The sequence below is a fragment of the Grammomys surdaster genome, unplaced genomic scaffold, assembly GCF_004785775.1.
Source record: "Grammomys surdaster isolate TR1022 unplaced genomic scaffold, NIH_TR_1.0 126198, whole genome shotgun sequence".
In the NCBI taxonomy this organism is placed as follows: Eukaryota; Metazoa; Chordata; class Mammalia; order Rodentia; family Muridae; genus Grammomys; species Grammomys surdaster.
In genome coordinates this window covers 9,062,221-9,075,668 of record NW_021621003.1, presented here as the reverse complement: position 1 = coordinate 9,075,668, position 13,448 = coordinate 9,062,221, and the positions used below count along the sequence as shown (strand labels likewise).

At 41.2% G+C, this 13,448-nt stretch overlaps 1 protein-coding gene across 27 annotated transcripts in view; it reads left to right on the top strand.

Moving 5' to 3' along the window:
* Kcnma1 (potassium calcium-activated channel subfamily M alpha 1) overlaps positions 1-13,448 on the top strand; it is a 688,486-nt gene that overhangs the window by 647,539 nt on the left and 27,499 nt on the right. For 20 of the 27 annotated variants that reach the window (XM_028758454.1, XM_028758452.1, XM_028758459.1 and 17 more), the window contains 2 exons: positions 3,991-4,104; positions 9,996-10,126. In XM_028758454.1, coding sequence (XP_028614287.1) covers positions 3,991-4,104; positions 9,996-10,126 — 245 coding nt within the window. Of the gene's footprint in view, positions 1-3,990; positions 4,105-4,881; positions 4,963-9,995; positions 10,127-13,448 lie in introns of all 27 variants that reach the window. The other 7 variants (XM_028758434.1, XM_028758449.1, XM_028758433.1 and 4 more) reach the window with 1 other exon arrangement.

Genomic DNA, 13,448 nt, shown 5'->3' with positions numbered 1-13,448 from the left:
AGACCTAGGTTATGAGAACATAATTTCTCCTTCTGCTGCAGTGCTATTTTGGTCTCTTTCCATCATTTTCAGTTACCTTAATCAATTTGGCTCTACAGCATCTTTCCATTTGCTTTGAGGCCCATAAGTGTGTAACATTGAGCCTTTATCCCCTTTTCAGCACATTCAGCCTGCATTGCCCCACAGAGGTCTTTACTAATCTTCTAGTTTGTCTGTGTCATAGGTAGCTGCACTCTTAGATGCAGCAAAAACCAGCATTCATGTATACAACAGGAATCAGAAACTTTTCTCTTTTTTTTCTTTTTTTCATTCTTATGCTTAGTCCCTTCTCCTCTTCTTTTTTTTAACTCAAGGAAATTTTTATAGGTTTTAGAGATTATAATTTAATTACAACATTTCTCCCTTGCCTTTCTACTCTCCAAGTCCTCCTCCTGTGTATACTTCCTCTACTTGCCTTCAAATTCATGGCCTTTCAAAAAAAAAATAGTGATATTGTATGCATGTGTACACACACACACACACACACACACACACACACACACATACACATTCCTAAATAGAGCCTGCTCAATTGGTATAATGCTACCTGAATGTATATTTGTAGGGATGACCATTGGCACTGGAAACCAGTTGATATTAGAGGTTTTGGAGGGAAGTGTGGAAGAGGGGACAGAAAGAATGGAAAAGCCTGAAAATAAAGAAAGGCTGTGAACATCTCTGCAAAATAAGACCATTGCAGTCCCAGATTCACAGCAGCTACAGATGCCTGTGTTGAGTCTGTTTAAGAATGGACCAAACAATCAGTTATTGATGGAGGAGGGACTTGGGGCTCTACCTCCCTATTGATGGACAAGTCAACAGTCAGGCATAGATGAAGGAGAGACTGGGGCTCTAGCTCAATACTGAATTACTGACTTCTAGTAGATCCAATGAAAAGAGGAAACATAGCCTTAGCCATATAACCCCTGATAACCCAACCAAGCTCCAATGGATAGTCTGAATCCAAGAGTCATGCAGGTGGCCCTGATTACACTAAATAGGTCACAAAATATACCCAAAAGTCATCAATCCTAGAAGCGGATGGAGAAGGATCGGTGGCAGATAAGAAATTGTATTGTGAAGAGTAATAAAAATCAGATGCATGGAATGGAATAGCCAGATAATAAAATAACTCAGTAAAAATATTTTAAAAAATTTAACAGACTTTGGAGAAAGAAAATACTAGAATTTGAACCTGTGACTTCCAGCTTCAAGTCTATTTTCTTAACTAGTCTCTTTTTTTTTCCTTACAAGTCAATCCTGTTATACATAAGCTGGATGTTCAACTAAGAAGGAAATTCTCTGGCCTAATATTTTTCCTACTGCCCATGAAATGCAAACATACAGCCCAAGGTCATGCCAGTTAAGATGGTGGTTTCTTAATGCTAAGTGAATAACAGAGATGCATACCAGTCACAGCTGCCACTGAGGACTGGGATTCAGGACAAGGGAGCATCCCTGGAAGGAGAGGAGGTAGTTTGGGGAAACCATTTCAAACTCCATGGAGAACAGCGCTAACAAATTCAAGTACTGGAGCCTAAGCAAAACCTTTGGCAAGCCCCGAATTCAGCTTGAATCTTTTCTAAATGAGGTATCTTATTCTAGAGCTGACATTCTTAATTCTTTCTTTTGGCAAAATAAAGAGCTGTCTCCCATGTTCGAGCATTTCCTAGTTTTCCTAGTCTATGGCTGAAGGTCCCCGGTGTATGTGCCACAAGTCCAGGCTTGAACAAACACAGAACACCCATGTTGTTCTGTGTAGAAATGTACGGGGATCCCGAGGATAAAAGGGTGGAGACCTGGACATTGTTGAGATCTGCTTCTTTGTTAACCATGACTTGATGATGACATCCAAGCTCATCCTTCTGTCTCATTCCTTCAGGTGGAAGACAACTGCATTTCTCTTCTCTGCAAGTTCATTTAGGGAGTCTGTGTCACCCTGGCACTTCAGACCATAGTTTCCCATATTAGGGCCCCTAAGGGGGAAGACCAGTGTTAATCAAGTCTGATTACTGCTAATACAACTATATGAGATGAAGGGAAAAAAATCTATACTTTTAAAATTTTGCCCTAGCCCTTTAAAGTGTGAAGGTAGAAAATAGGAGGAGATGTGGTTGGCCTGAAGTTCTCTCGTTAACATTAATATCCTGTTCTGGGGGTCACATTTAAAGGAGAGACAGACCTTCAGTGGAAGAGTGTCTGTCTACCCTTCACAGTTGGTCCGTTGCAGATGCTGGTGGAACCAGCCTTGTAGACTGTGGAAGAAATGGAATGCGTAAGCCAAGAGGAAGAGGCTCAGGAAACAAGCACCCCATTTCTAAATGAAGGTTTCATGCAAAGGAACTGAAATAATGGAATCTCTAAATAAGATAAAATAGAAGGATGCTTTGGCTTGTTGCAGGCTCCACAACAAAATACAGCTTTCCTAATGCTGTATGACCTGTGTCTCTGCCTGCTTTATGGGTGCTACTCTTTGAGGAGCACACCCATATTTTCTCAAGTCAGCATTTGATGATGGCTGTCAAAATACAGGCCATGTATTATGCATATAGCATTACCGATGTAAGGTGTTTACTTGTCAAGTTGAAGAAATTCAAAAAACGTCACATCCACTGAATCTGCACAGCTGTCACTTGCAATTTTTCATGCTTTTGAATGCAACTTCTGATGAAAACAGTTTATTTCTTCCCCTTCACTGTTCAAAGGGAAGGAAACAGCTAACATTTAAAATGCATGCTCCTGGTTATGCGGTTGGCTGAAAACAGACAAATTCCAAAGTTTAGGAGGAAGAACTAACACTAACTCACTGAATATGAGTTGGTCTATATGAGGAGTAATAATATTACAAAAAAAATTAAGTGCAATCACGGAATAGATATTGTCATCTTAATTAAGCACAAGGTTGACAGCTGCAGTTGCTATGTGCTTCAGTTGCAAAATGATTTTCTAACCAATGCAAGTGTGATAGAGAGAACTTCGCTGTCTTTGTATATCTTTGCCTGCATCCTCAACAGATCACTCAGTGGGCTTGGCTGGGAAAGTCTCACCTTTACTAGATGTGGCATCCCAAATCTTATATCTTTTTTTTTTTAAATAAATCTCATGATTTCTCAGTAGTGCTGGGTTAGTTACCTCAGGTATTCAGGGATGGTTCTAGTACTTAATTCAGACAATATTAGCAAGTTAATTTTGTTACTTCAACCTGGTTCGAAGATGGATTTCCTGGGTGTAGGATATGCATGCGGGCCAATGAAACAATGTTCTGGGGGGAATCAAAAGAGATGTCTTTCTGCGCATTTCTTTTTAAAAACTAACGAACAACTGCTGAAAGCCTCTGGGTTGAACTTCCTCACTAAGCAGAAGGACATTCAATCAGCTGGCTTAAGAGAATAGGCAGAACGAGTTTAGATAGGCTGCGGTAACAAGCAACAAAACATTTCTGTAGTTTAAAATAGACTGTCATTCTCTTTCACTTAGAATGTTTAATGGGTCAGGGCAGCTGTCTGGACTCATCTCCATAGTGACCCATGTCTCCATATTAGGTGTGATTTGGGAAGGGAAGGACAAGATAAAGTCATATACCAGAAGTAATGTGTGCTTCTTTGCTTGCTTTTCATTAGCAAGAATATTTTGTATGTCATACAGTCCTTCCTACCTAAGGGCACCTAGATCCAGTGCTAACTATTTGACAGGAGAGGAGAAACTGTAAACAGAATAAACATTGCTATGGTCTGGATTTTTAGGAAGTTGTCAGAGTAAGTTAGAATTGCTCCAAGTGGGTTTTCTCTAATGTCCTAAAAAGCAAACAAACAACAAAAAGCTTGCTGAGTTTATCCCGAGTTACTTGGTGACTGGTCAATGCATTGTGTACATTGCATTTTGAGGGATTTGTATGTATGCTAGACTTTCTCAAGTCCAGATTTTCTCCTCCTCTGAATTTCTCCCCACTAGGTTTCACACCTCCTGGAATGGACAGATCATCGCCTGACAACAGCCCAGTGCACGGGATGTTACGCCAGCCATCTATCACAACCGGGGTCAACATTCCCATCATCACGGAACTTGGTAGGGGATCACTGTAGCTCAGTGGGTGGGCGCTCTGTCTTTCAGACCATGGAGAATATAAGGAGTTTGGCCTGCTCATTAGCTTTTTAGGCATTGTAGGTTGCTGTGGGACTTGAGGTGGAATAGTGAAGGTGAGGTTTGAGTAGAGATTATTTGAAGGAAAAACTGTTCTATCTTTCTCAAAAGACAAATAGACAATTTCCTTCCTGCTGGTCCCTGTTTTCAAAGGAGCATGAGAATGGCTTTGAAATTGGGGTATCCATTTAGGAAGGGGAAAGAAAAGAGGTACGAATTCTTCTTGAAGGCGCCTCTTCTGAGTGTTCTGTTTCAAAGGCTCCTACTGTTGCAAACCCTGCTCAGAACCTCAAGTCTAAGCCCATCCCACCTGAGAATGGATCCCCTTTGAGAATCGGGTCACATGTCTGTTTGCTCCGCTATATGGCAACCCCACCTTGACACAGTCCTAGTTGAGATTCTCACCAAAGGTCATTTTCAATAAATGACCGCAATATGAATGTGGGGAAGGTGCAGGGTTTGAATGCTATAATATGTAGCCAATAGAATCCAGCTTCTGACATGCCCATGCCATTCTCTGGTAGCCTGTGTGAAGTTAAAAAAAACTACAGAATGGCTCTTTCCCTGAGACAATACATACTCACTATTGTCCGGGTGGCTTAGCTTGAGAATGCTGCCTCTGTTTTTCCCTCACTCTTTTCTTCTTTTCTGTACTTTCCTCCACTCCCTTTCCCTGGACCCTTAAATGCTGTATCCAATTAGCTAAGCCGGGCAAGTTGCCTTTGGTATCAGTCAATCAGGAAAAAAACAGTGGGACGCACATTCTAATGATAACGGAGTTGGGTAAGAAGTGCTTGTCTTCCTTGACATCAGTATTTTCTTTTGTTCTGATCTTGGTGTTTCCAACTCTCATTGGCTCCCCCCACCACCCCCTTCATTTCGCTGGCTGTAACGGAAAGGCTACCCCATGGCACTGCTTTGAATGTGTTTTATTTGTGGCTCTGGTTGGAATCGACTGTCTTGTTCTGGCCTTTCTTAATGATTTTTTTCCCCACACAGCATCAGTAAACCTTTGATCACACCCACCTGACCTGGCAGTAGCTGCCAAAGCATCTCTGCTCTAATTCATTTTCTGTAGCCCAAGCCTTTTTCTCTCTCTCTCTTTTAAATCCCACGCGTGCCCACTCTCCCCTGGCTCCTCCCGGCATTCCTCTTCCAACATGCTGTCAGTTTGACTGACATGTCTTCACAGCTCTCAGAGGAAGTCAAAGGAGAAATATAAAAATTTTAAGATAAGAAATCCTAGACAGTGCCTTCCCTCCAGCTGTTTATTTTTCTTTATTCTGACTTTATTTGCCTTTTTTCCCCCTACTAGGCCTTCTCTCAGAAGTTCTGCTTCTGAAGCCATAAAAAGCAGCTGGTTCCCAGGGGATCTTTTCTTACTTAAGCCAGATTCCAAGAAGGGTGTAGAACAGGCTGGCAGACCTACACTCTGACCCCCGCCCTGCTGGCCCAAAGCCCTCCCTGGGAGGTTCACAGTGGATTTATCTCAAAGATAAAGGCCCCTGGTCATGACTGCATTTGTCAGACCCCTCAGTGGTTCCCCATGACTTGGTTAATAACCCACGAAGGGCACCCATCAGCAGCAGGTCTCACAACAGGAGATTGATCTTCTAAATAGACCCAGCAAAGGGCTTCTCAGCAGAGGCATAGGAGGAGGGGTGGAAAGCACTTGCCTTCACAGGACTCACAAATGAAATGAACACTCCATTTTCTTGGCCCCCAAATATATTTCAAAATAAGAGAGGAGGCTTTTAACACAGTAATCGTGCTTGTGAGGTGTCTAGAAACGAAGGAATAAATTGTCTACCATGCAGCCCTGCGTTGTTGTTAGACAGAGCTATTTATCTGGACAAATTCACTCAGGTCAAGGAGTATCACACTGTTTTCAACAATAGGAGAAGTATCTTTCTCATGTTTAGCATGGTTGGCTAAGAGCCTGGGTTTCTCCATCGTTCTTCTTAGAACCATAAGGTCATAAAAGACCAAGGAAGCTCATGTACCCCAGACGACTGTTTTGAAGATTTGCTGAACATCTCCAACACAGATACCTACAGCAGCTTTCAAAAGCACCCATGAATTTCTCTTTTCCCCAAGAATTTCTCTTTTCATTTAGAGTCCATGTGCTACTAACTGACTCGAATATCCTGATTTTTGATTAGTGAAAAAGGAAAAGTAAAACAGCTGGGGCTCTAAATACAAGGCAGTAATTTGGTTATCAAATCTCCTAATCCTCTTTTGAACCAGATTTTTTTTCCTTCAAGCGTTAGAGTTCAGGCCATTCCTTCCTCCTACTCTGAAGGCTAGTTTCTCTAGGAGCCACAGCACTCTCTTCATACCAAGCCTCCTCCCACTTCACCCCTGCAAATCTTCACCATTTATCACCTGCCCTGGGATGTGTGCTCCATTGAATTGCCCCAGCCATGTGCCCCTTAAAAGATACAAAGTCAGGGCAAGAGAGATGGGCATGGGATAAAGTGCTTGCTGTGCAGCCATGTGCTGATCCTCAGCATCCACATCTAAGCTGAGCTTGGCAAGGTACATCTTGTAATTCCAGTCCTTGTGGATAGAAATGAAAGGATCCCTGAGGTTTGCTAACCAGGTAGTCTAGCTGAATCGGTGAGCCCAAGATTTAGTTGTGAGACAGACCCTGTCTGAGAAAATACTGTAGACAGTGATTGAGAAAGACAACTATTGTTAACCTCTACTTTCTACATGCATACACACATGAACACATACATTCATAAACACACACAAAGATACAACCCAGGCCAAACACATTATAAGACTGTATTATACTGCCCTCATCCATCTGAATATTTTCATGATAAAGCTCCTGATATTTCCATGAGAAAAACTTTAAAGCCATTTAACAAGCTATTTCGTAGCTATATTTGATCACCTGCATTGTGGGCCAATGTCGCACATTATGTAATTGTTTATTGGGAATGGTGTACTTTATGACCCATGTAGTTGTTATTCTGGGAAATGGGCAGGGGCGACTTGAGCTGTTACCTTTCTAAGACTGATGATCCCAGAACAATAGGCAAGCATTTCACTGAACCGTGACTCTTGCCTTGACATCTTCTTCTGGTAGCCTACATCTTTAGATCACTGAACATCCAGAGTTGTTTCTTCTACTTGGGGCCACACAAAAGTAGCACTGTCTCCTACCCATCTCCTAATACATAAAGAAGAGACATTGCTCCACTTGGAATGATGGTACAACCACCATCAGCTGCTGCTGTCAACAAATAATAAAGTCATCTGCTCGTACATGTGCTCTCTTTTTCTGATTCCCAGAGTAGAAATACTGTGATCATTACAACATACTTTTAGAATTTCAGAAGACATAGTTATAGACTTGGGACTTAGTTTAGTTGATATAAAATGCTTGCTTAACATTAACAGAGCCCTGGCTTCAGTCTCTAGCACTATATAAACTGCCCATACAGTACCACACCCACAATTCCTATACTGCAAAGGTAAAGGGAAGCATCAGAAGTTCACCATAATCTTCCATGACATTATAAGTTTGAGGCAAACCTAGGATATATGAGACACTGTTAAGAAGAGAGAGAAGCAGAGAGAGGGTTTTTAAATCTTTAAAAAATATTTATTTATGTCTCTTGTATGTGTATGAGTCTTTGCCTGCATATATGTATGTTGGGTGTCTGCAGGGAACAAAAGAGTATATTAGGTTCTCTGGAACTACAGTTACAGGTGAGCCACTGTGCAGATGCTAGGAAGCCTACACAGGTTCTTTGTAAGAACAGCAAGGATTCTTAATCACCTTAGTCATGAAGCCGTCTCTCCTGTGCCTGGTTTAGAAACCTTAATCTTCTTTATTTATAATTCTAGAGGATGACAAGGGCCCATAACAAAACGGTTTCTTATATTTGGCCTACTATGAGAGCAGTGTGTGTGTGTGTGTGTGTGTGTGTGTGTGTGTGTATGTGTATTCCTTTCCAGAAAAAAAGGAAGGGAAATATGAGAGAAGAAGAAAATGAGACATGGAGACAGCCTGCTGGCTGGGCTACTGGTGGAGCTTGTCTTATCGAATCTAGTTTGAACACTAAAGCCACTTGTGATTGGCTGATCCCCAGCTATTTATTACAAGAATGTGTATACCATTTCCATATGATGTGGGGCTGCAGTTCATGACATATACTTTTAGTCAAATGTGAAGTAGGTATGGAGACAGCTTAGGGCCTATCATAACTTAATTTAATAGAACCACTTGGAAGGTTCATAAGTAAACCTTTAGTGATTCTGAAAGGAGTAGAAAGAGGCTGGATATTTCCATAATGTCATGGATTGATGGACAGTCAAGATGTCAGCCTCCATTTATCCAGGGCTCAGCAAGCCCTGGGTCCTGTATCAAGAGTCTCTGGGCTACTTCTTGAGAGGCTGCAGAACTTTCTCATTTTACAGTGAGATAGACTTGGCTGCAAGATCATGAAATGCTTTGTCAAAGAACTCAGTGATAAAACCAGACTAGAGACTTTCACCCACTTTCTTGCAATTCACTTGCTGCTGATACAACTGGGACCCAAATGTGATCAAATTTGGAAAAATCACTGCAAAGATTTACTTCCATTAGAGTCATTCTCCAGGGTGGCAAAAAAGATGGTGTCATTTAAAAATAATTCCACGCCTAGCCTTTCATCCTATTATCATTTATTGTGACTCATGCAATAAACAAAAGGGTTTTTTTGTTGTTGTTTTCAGGAAAGTTGTCAAGAAAGTCCTTTTAAAAAATTAAAACAATAACTCTAGGAAAGAGAATTAGCTGCAAATAGATTCAGAAAAAGACACAGAAAGGAAACCTCATCAGTTCTTTTCCTAAAACTACCTTAATTATTCCAGAAATCACAAGTGTACCTCTTCCCAACTCCCCACACTTTCCCCTATTACTTTGCTCTGCAAAATCGATCATTTGTGAAGCCAAGATAGGAATAGAAGTTAATTTTTCATTTAATTTTTTATAAGTTAAAGACATCTCACTTATCACTCATTTTATAAATTAAAGCACAAGTTGTCAGTCTGTGAGTGTATGCAGGAGGAGTCCTTTGGGGGCTCCTCAGATGACAATGAAGGAAGACATCTTGCGCTGGCCATGTCTTCTTCTAGAACATAGAGGAGACAGAGCTGTTTAGAAGGGGGAAACAGAATATGGGGAAATTTGCAGAGAAAGTCAGAAAACAGCAGGAGGCATCCAGAATCCATTCTCATGTGTTGAGCAAGACCCATTGAGCATGGGCCTGAGTTCAGAGAAGAGGCACACCAGGTACTACCCAGGCCCATCCTTGGGGCTATCTGTAGGTCCTGCCTGCGGGTAAGCTGCTTGCCATTTGCCCTTGCTGCATTTCTGATCCATTGCTTTTCTTTCTGAATAAGTTGCTTTCTTTTCTTTGCGGCTAACCTTACCATCCCAGCATGGCTACTCATGGTTAATGTCCCTCTATTAGAGGACTTGGCTACCAAAAAATGCCTTAGGGTATTTTTTGGTCATGACTATAAGACTGTAACAAAGAACTGGTCAACACTATCAACTTGCCAGTCCTTAGCAGTTACCATGGAACAACCCTGCTTGACCTCATTGCTCTCCAGGTCTTAGAAGTTAAAACAATCCTGTAGGAGCAGGCCATTTGAGTCCCAGTGCTTGCCAACCCTGGGATCCATCAACAGCTTCCCCATGCTTGTTTCTTTTGCAGTAACTTAAGTGTCTCTAACCCAGTCACTTAACTATCTCTCTGGCTTTACTAACTCATATGTAGTCTTCAGTGCTAATTCTTATTTTATGCTTCTTCTAGTGAACGATACTAATGTTCAGTTTTTGGACCAAGACGATGACGATGACCCTGACACAGAGCTGTACCTCACACAGCCCTTTGCTTGTGGGACAGCATTTGCCGTCAGCGTCCTGGACTCACTCATGAGTGCGGTGAGTTGTCTAGCTTGTTTCTCTCCACTCAAGGGGTGGGATACGTGCCCATGGGCTGTCTTCACAATAGAAGATACTGGCAGGAACTTGAGCTGTGCATGGAAAAGAGCAGAAGTTCACGAATGTTTCTCTTTAGAAAGGATACCAGTATTTATCAATCACATAAGACAATATTTATTATAAATTCTTCAACATGCAGGGAAGACAGGGAAAGCTATGGCCTGGGTTGGAGGATAAGAGAGACACCACTTAAGGAAATAAATATTTCGTACCAAGATGTGAGACTCTCTCAAGGAAGACAAAGGAAGCAGAATGAGGAAGAGACAGGGAAGAGATTGGAAACCATGTTCATGAGTCTTTGGACTTAATACTGAAGAGTGATCTGGTTCATGTCTGAAGCCTTATCTGATAGGTGGGGATGTTTTGGTCAGGCAAGATTGAAGGTGCTGTCCATGTAAGCATCTCATCTAGCTGGAGGGAGGGCAGTTCTGACAGTGATGCAGGCAGGTGGGTGGGTCGGAGTATTCACCGGTAAGACAGGGGACTTTTGGGAATAGCCTGAATGTGAACAGAAAGCAGAAAGGACAGTGTGCCAAGGGTGACACCAAAGTCCCTGCCTGTCACTAAAAGACTAGACCTTGGATGAGGACCAGGCACAGGACTCTTCACAGCAGAAGGGCAAAGACAGAATGATGGTAAAGAGGAGCTGTTGACTGAGACGTCAGAAGCAGTTGTCTCGCTTGGTAGCGTGATGGGCATCAAGTGGTCAAGCCATTTCTTCTCCATCTTGTGACCCTCCAAACAAGTAACAAGTAAGAAAGCACATTCCAGCATAGTGGCAACATTATTCACTGCAACAGACAACAGCAGGTGTTTAGAACAGGCCACAGCAGGTACAGGGAATATTTCCTAATAATGTCTTTCTTTACCAGATAGATAGCACTTTTCATTTCGAAATAATCAAATTCAGTTTGTTAAAATGGGGGTGCGGGCTGGATAAAAGCTGACCTTTGCTGAACCCATGGAACAGAATTTTAGTGAGCATGTTAAGCTACAAACATAACTCGGAGAGTGTTTTCCCATACATATATTCTCACATTGCTAAAGAAGGTTATTCTCCTGATTGTGTTAAGCAACTTACATGCTAATTATGCATTATTATCTTCTATTCATTAAAATTAATCCCAAGAGGATTACCATGTGAGGAAAGAGGAAGACATGAGGCTTTCAGATATGAATTTAGTTTATTCTATGTGTCTGAACATAGTGGAGATATAAGCATATCTTAGTGAAATATCAGAATAACGGTTTTAAAAATAATTATGAAATGACATCATCTGAATTAAGGTTGATTGGTGGCTTTTGTAGCCAGTAAGAAGAATCAGTGGGCCCAATAGGGGCATCCTCCTGGTTTTCTGGGATACTGTGACTGACCTTAGAGCTGCTGCTGATGTTGGCTCAGTTTATACAAACTTTTGAGCAGGCTGGAAAGAACAATAAACATACATGATTATGTTCAGTAAAGCACTAGATTCTCTGTAGGAGGCCAGATCTTGTCTCTTTAGAAATCTCACTTTAATTTTGATCCTAATTTCAGAGATTTTAGAACTCTGATCTTACTGAAATACAAGTAAGCTGTTTATGGGATTTTTTTTTCCAGAAGAAAAAATACTGTTAAGAGCTTTTTAAAACTCAAATTTATAACATTTGTATTTCTAGGCAGATAGTCAGTGTACTCCAGGTAGGATTAGATCCATCATTTATAAAGGGTGTGTTTTTATAAATTACTGAGAATTCTGAAATAGTAAAGCTATACAGCTGAGGAGGCCAGACGCTTGTGAAGCCAGTGATAATCAGAAGCTGATGGCACTGAAGCTTCTACACAAAGGGGCACGTGATTGACAGCCTGGTGGTGGGGCATATAACAGTGTGGAATCGGGGCATTATCTGCATTTGAGTTGTAAGACTAACCATTGAATAGCATCACTAGGGACTCAGTTCTCAGAAACTCAGATGAGAAGTAGAAATGAACTGATTTCTAATCACGGTTTTCAAAGATCATCCATCCTCAATCTCTCTTGATACCAAATTGAAGTGTTTGGGACAAAGTGGCTTGTGCAATATAGGTGTGATAGCCTGTAAGCAGTATTTTTACTACACTCTAGCCTAGAGTAAATCATTGCAGGAACTTAGTATTTGCCCCTCACATTTCTCATTAGCAGCATTAGGTACTGAGGGCCTGGAACTGTATAACACACATTAATGACACAATCTGATCTTTCAGATCACAGTGTGAAAAAGCAACAGGTTTAAATATTGGAGCAAGACATATTAACAGACCCGCTGACAGCATCATTTCCTGTCATCAATCAAAGTCTTAGCCAAATTATTCTAGACCTTGCTCTGTTGTCTAGGATGAAAAAACTCCAGTTGAGGTCTGGCTCAACACACCCAATTAGATCCAGACCCTTTGACAAAAATTTTACCTGTGATTTCTTTGTATTTCATCCCAGCCTTCATTTGTGAAAAAGAATATAGATTGGTCAATTACCAAAGCCATAGCTAGGAAGAACTAAAATGAAGTTCCTCCAAAGAGCAAGAGCAGAGGTGAGACTCAACCACAACCTCCATCTACAGGCACCATCATAACACCTACAGACTTTAAGCACATGGAGTAATTGGGACAGTGTGGCACAGGGTCAAGCACACCTGAAGCTTCTGGATCTGATTCACCACCAGTCCTTGTTTATCTTCTCTATTTTCAATTGAGACCAAATGTTCATTAAGTGTGACATGAACAACTCCCTGTGTCCTTGTGGTACTTGGATAAGGACAAAGGAATATGAAGGTCTTTCAACAAGCAGGCCTATGTGACAACAAAGCTATAGATTTTTTATTAACATGCATATATATGTATATATACAACAACGTCTGGTTACTCTGCACACATGTGCACACATACTTTAGAACAGTGATTTTCAAACTGTGGGTTGAGAGTCCTTTAGCAGTTGAACAACTCTATCAAAGAGGTTGCGTAAGACCACTGGAAAACAAATATTTAGATTGTGATTCGTAACAGTAGCATAATTATAGTTAGGAAGTAGTAATGAAAATAATTTTACGGTTGGAGTCACTAAAACATGGGGAACTGTATTAAAGGGTTGTAGTATTAGGTCAAGAACCACTGTTTTAGAGAGGTAAGACCCAGGAGCTATGGGATAGATGAGTCAGAAGTCTGTAGGAGAGATATTTCTGTGTTTTCTTTTTTTCTTTTTTTTTTTTTTTTGGTTTTTCGAGACAGGGTTTCTCTGTATAGCCCGGG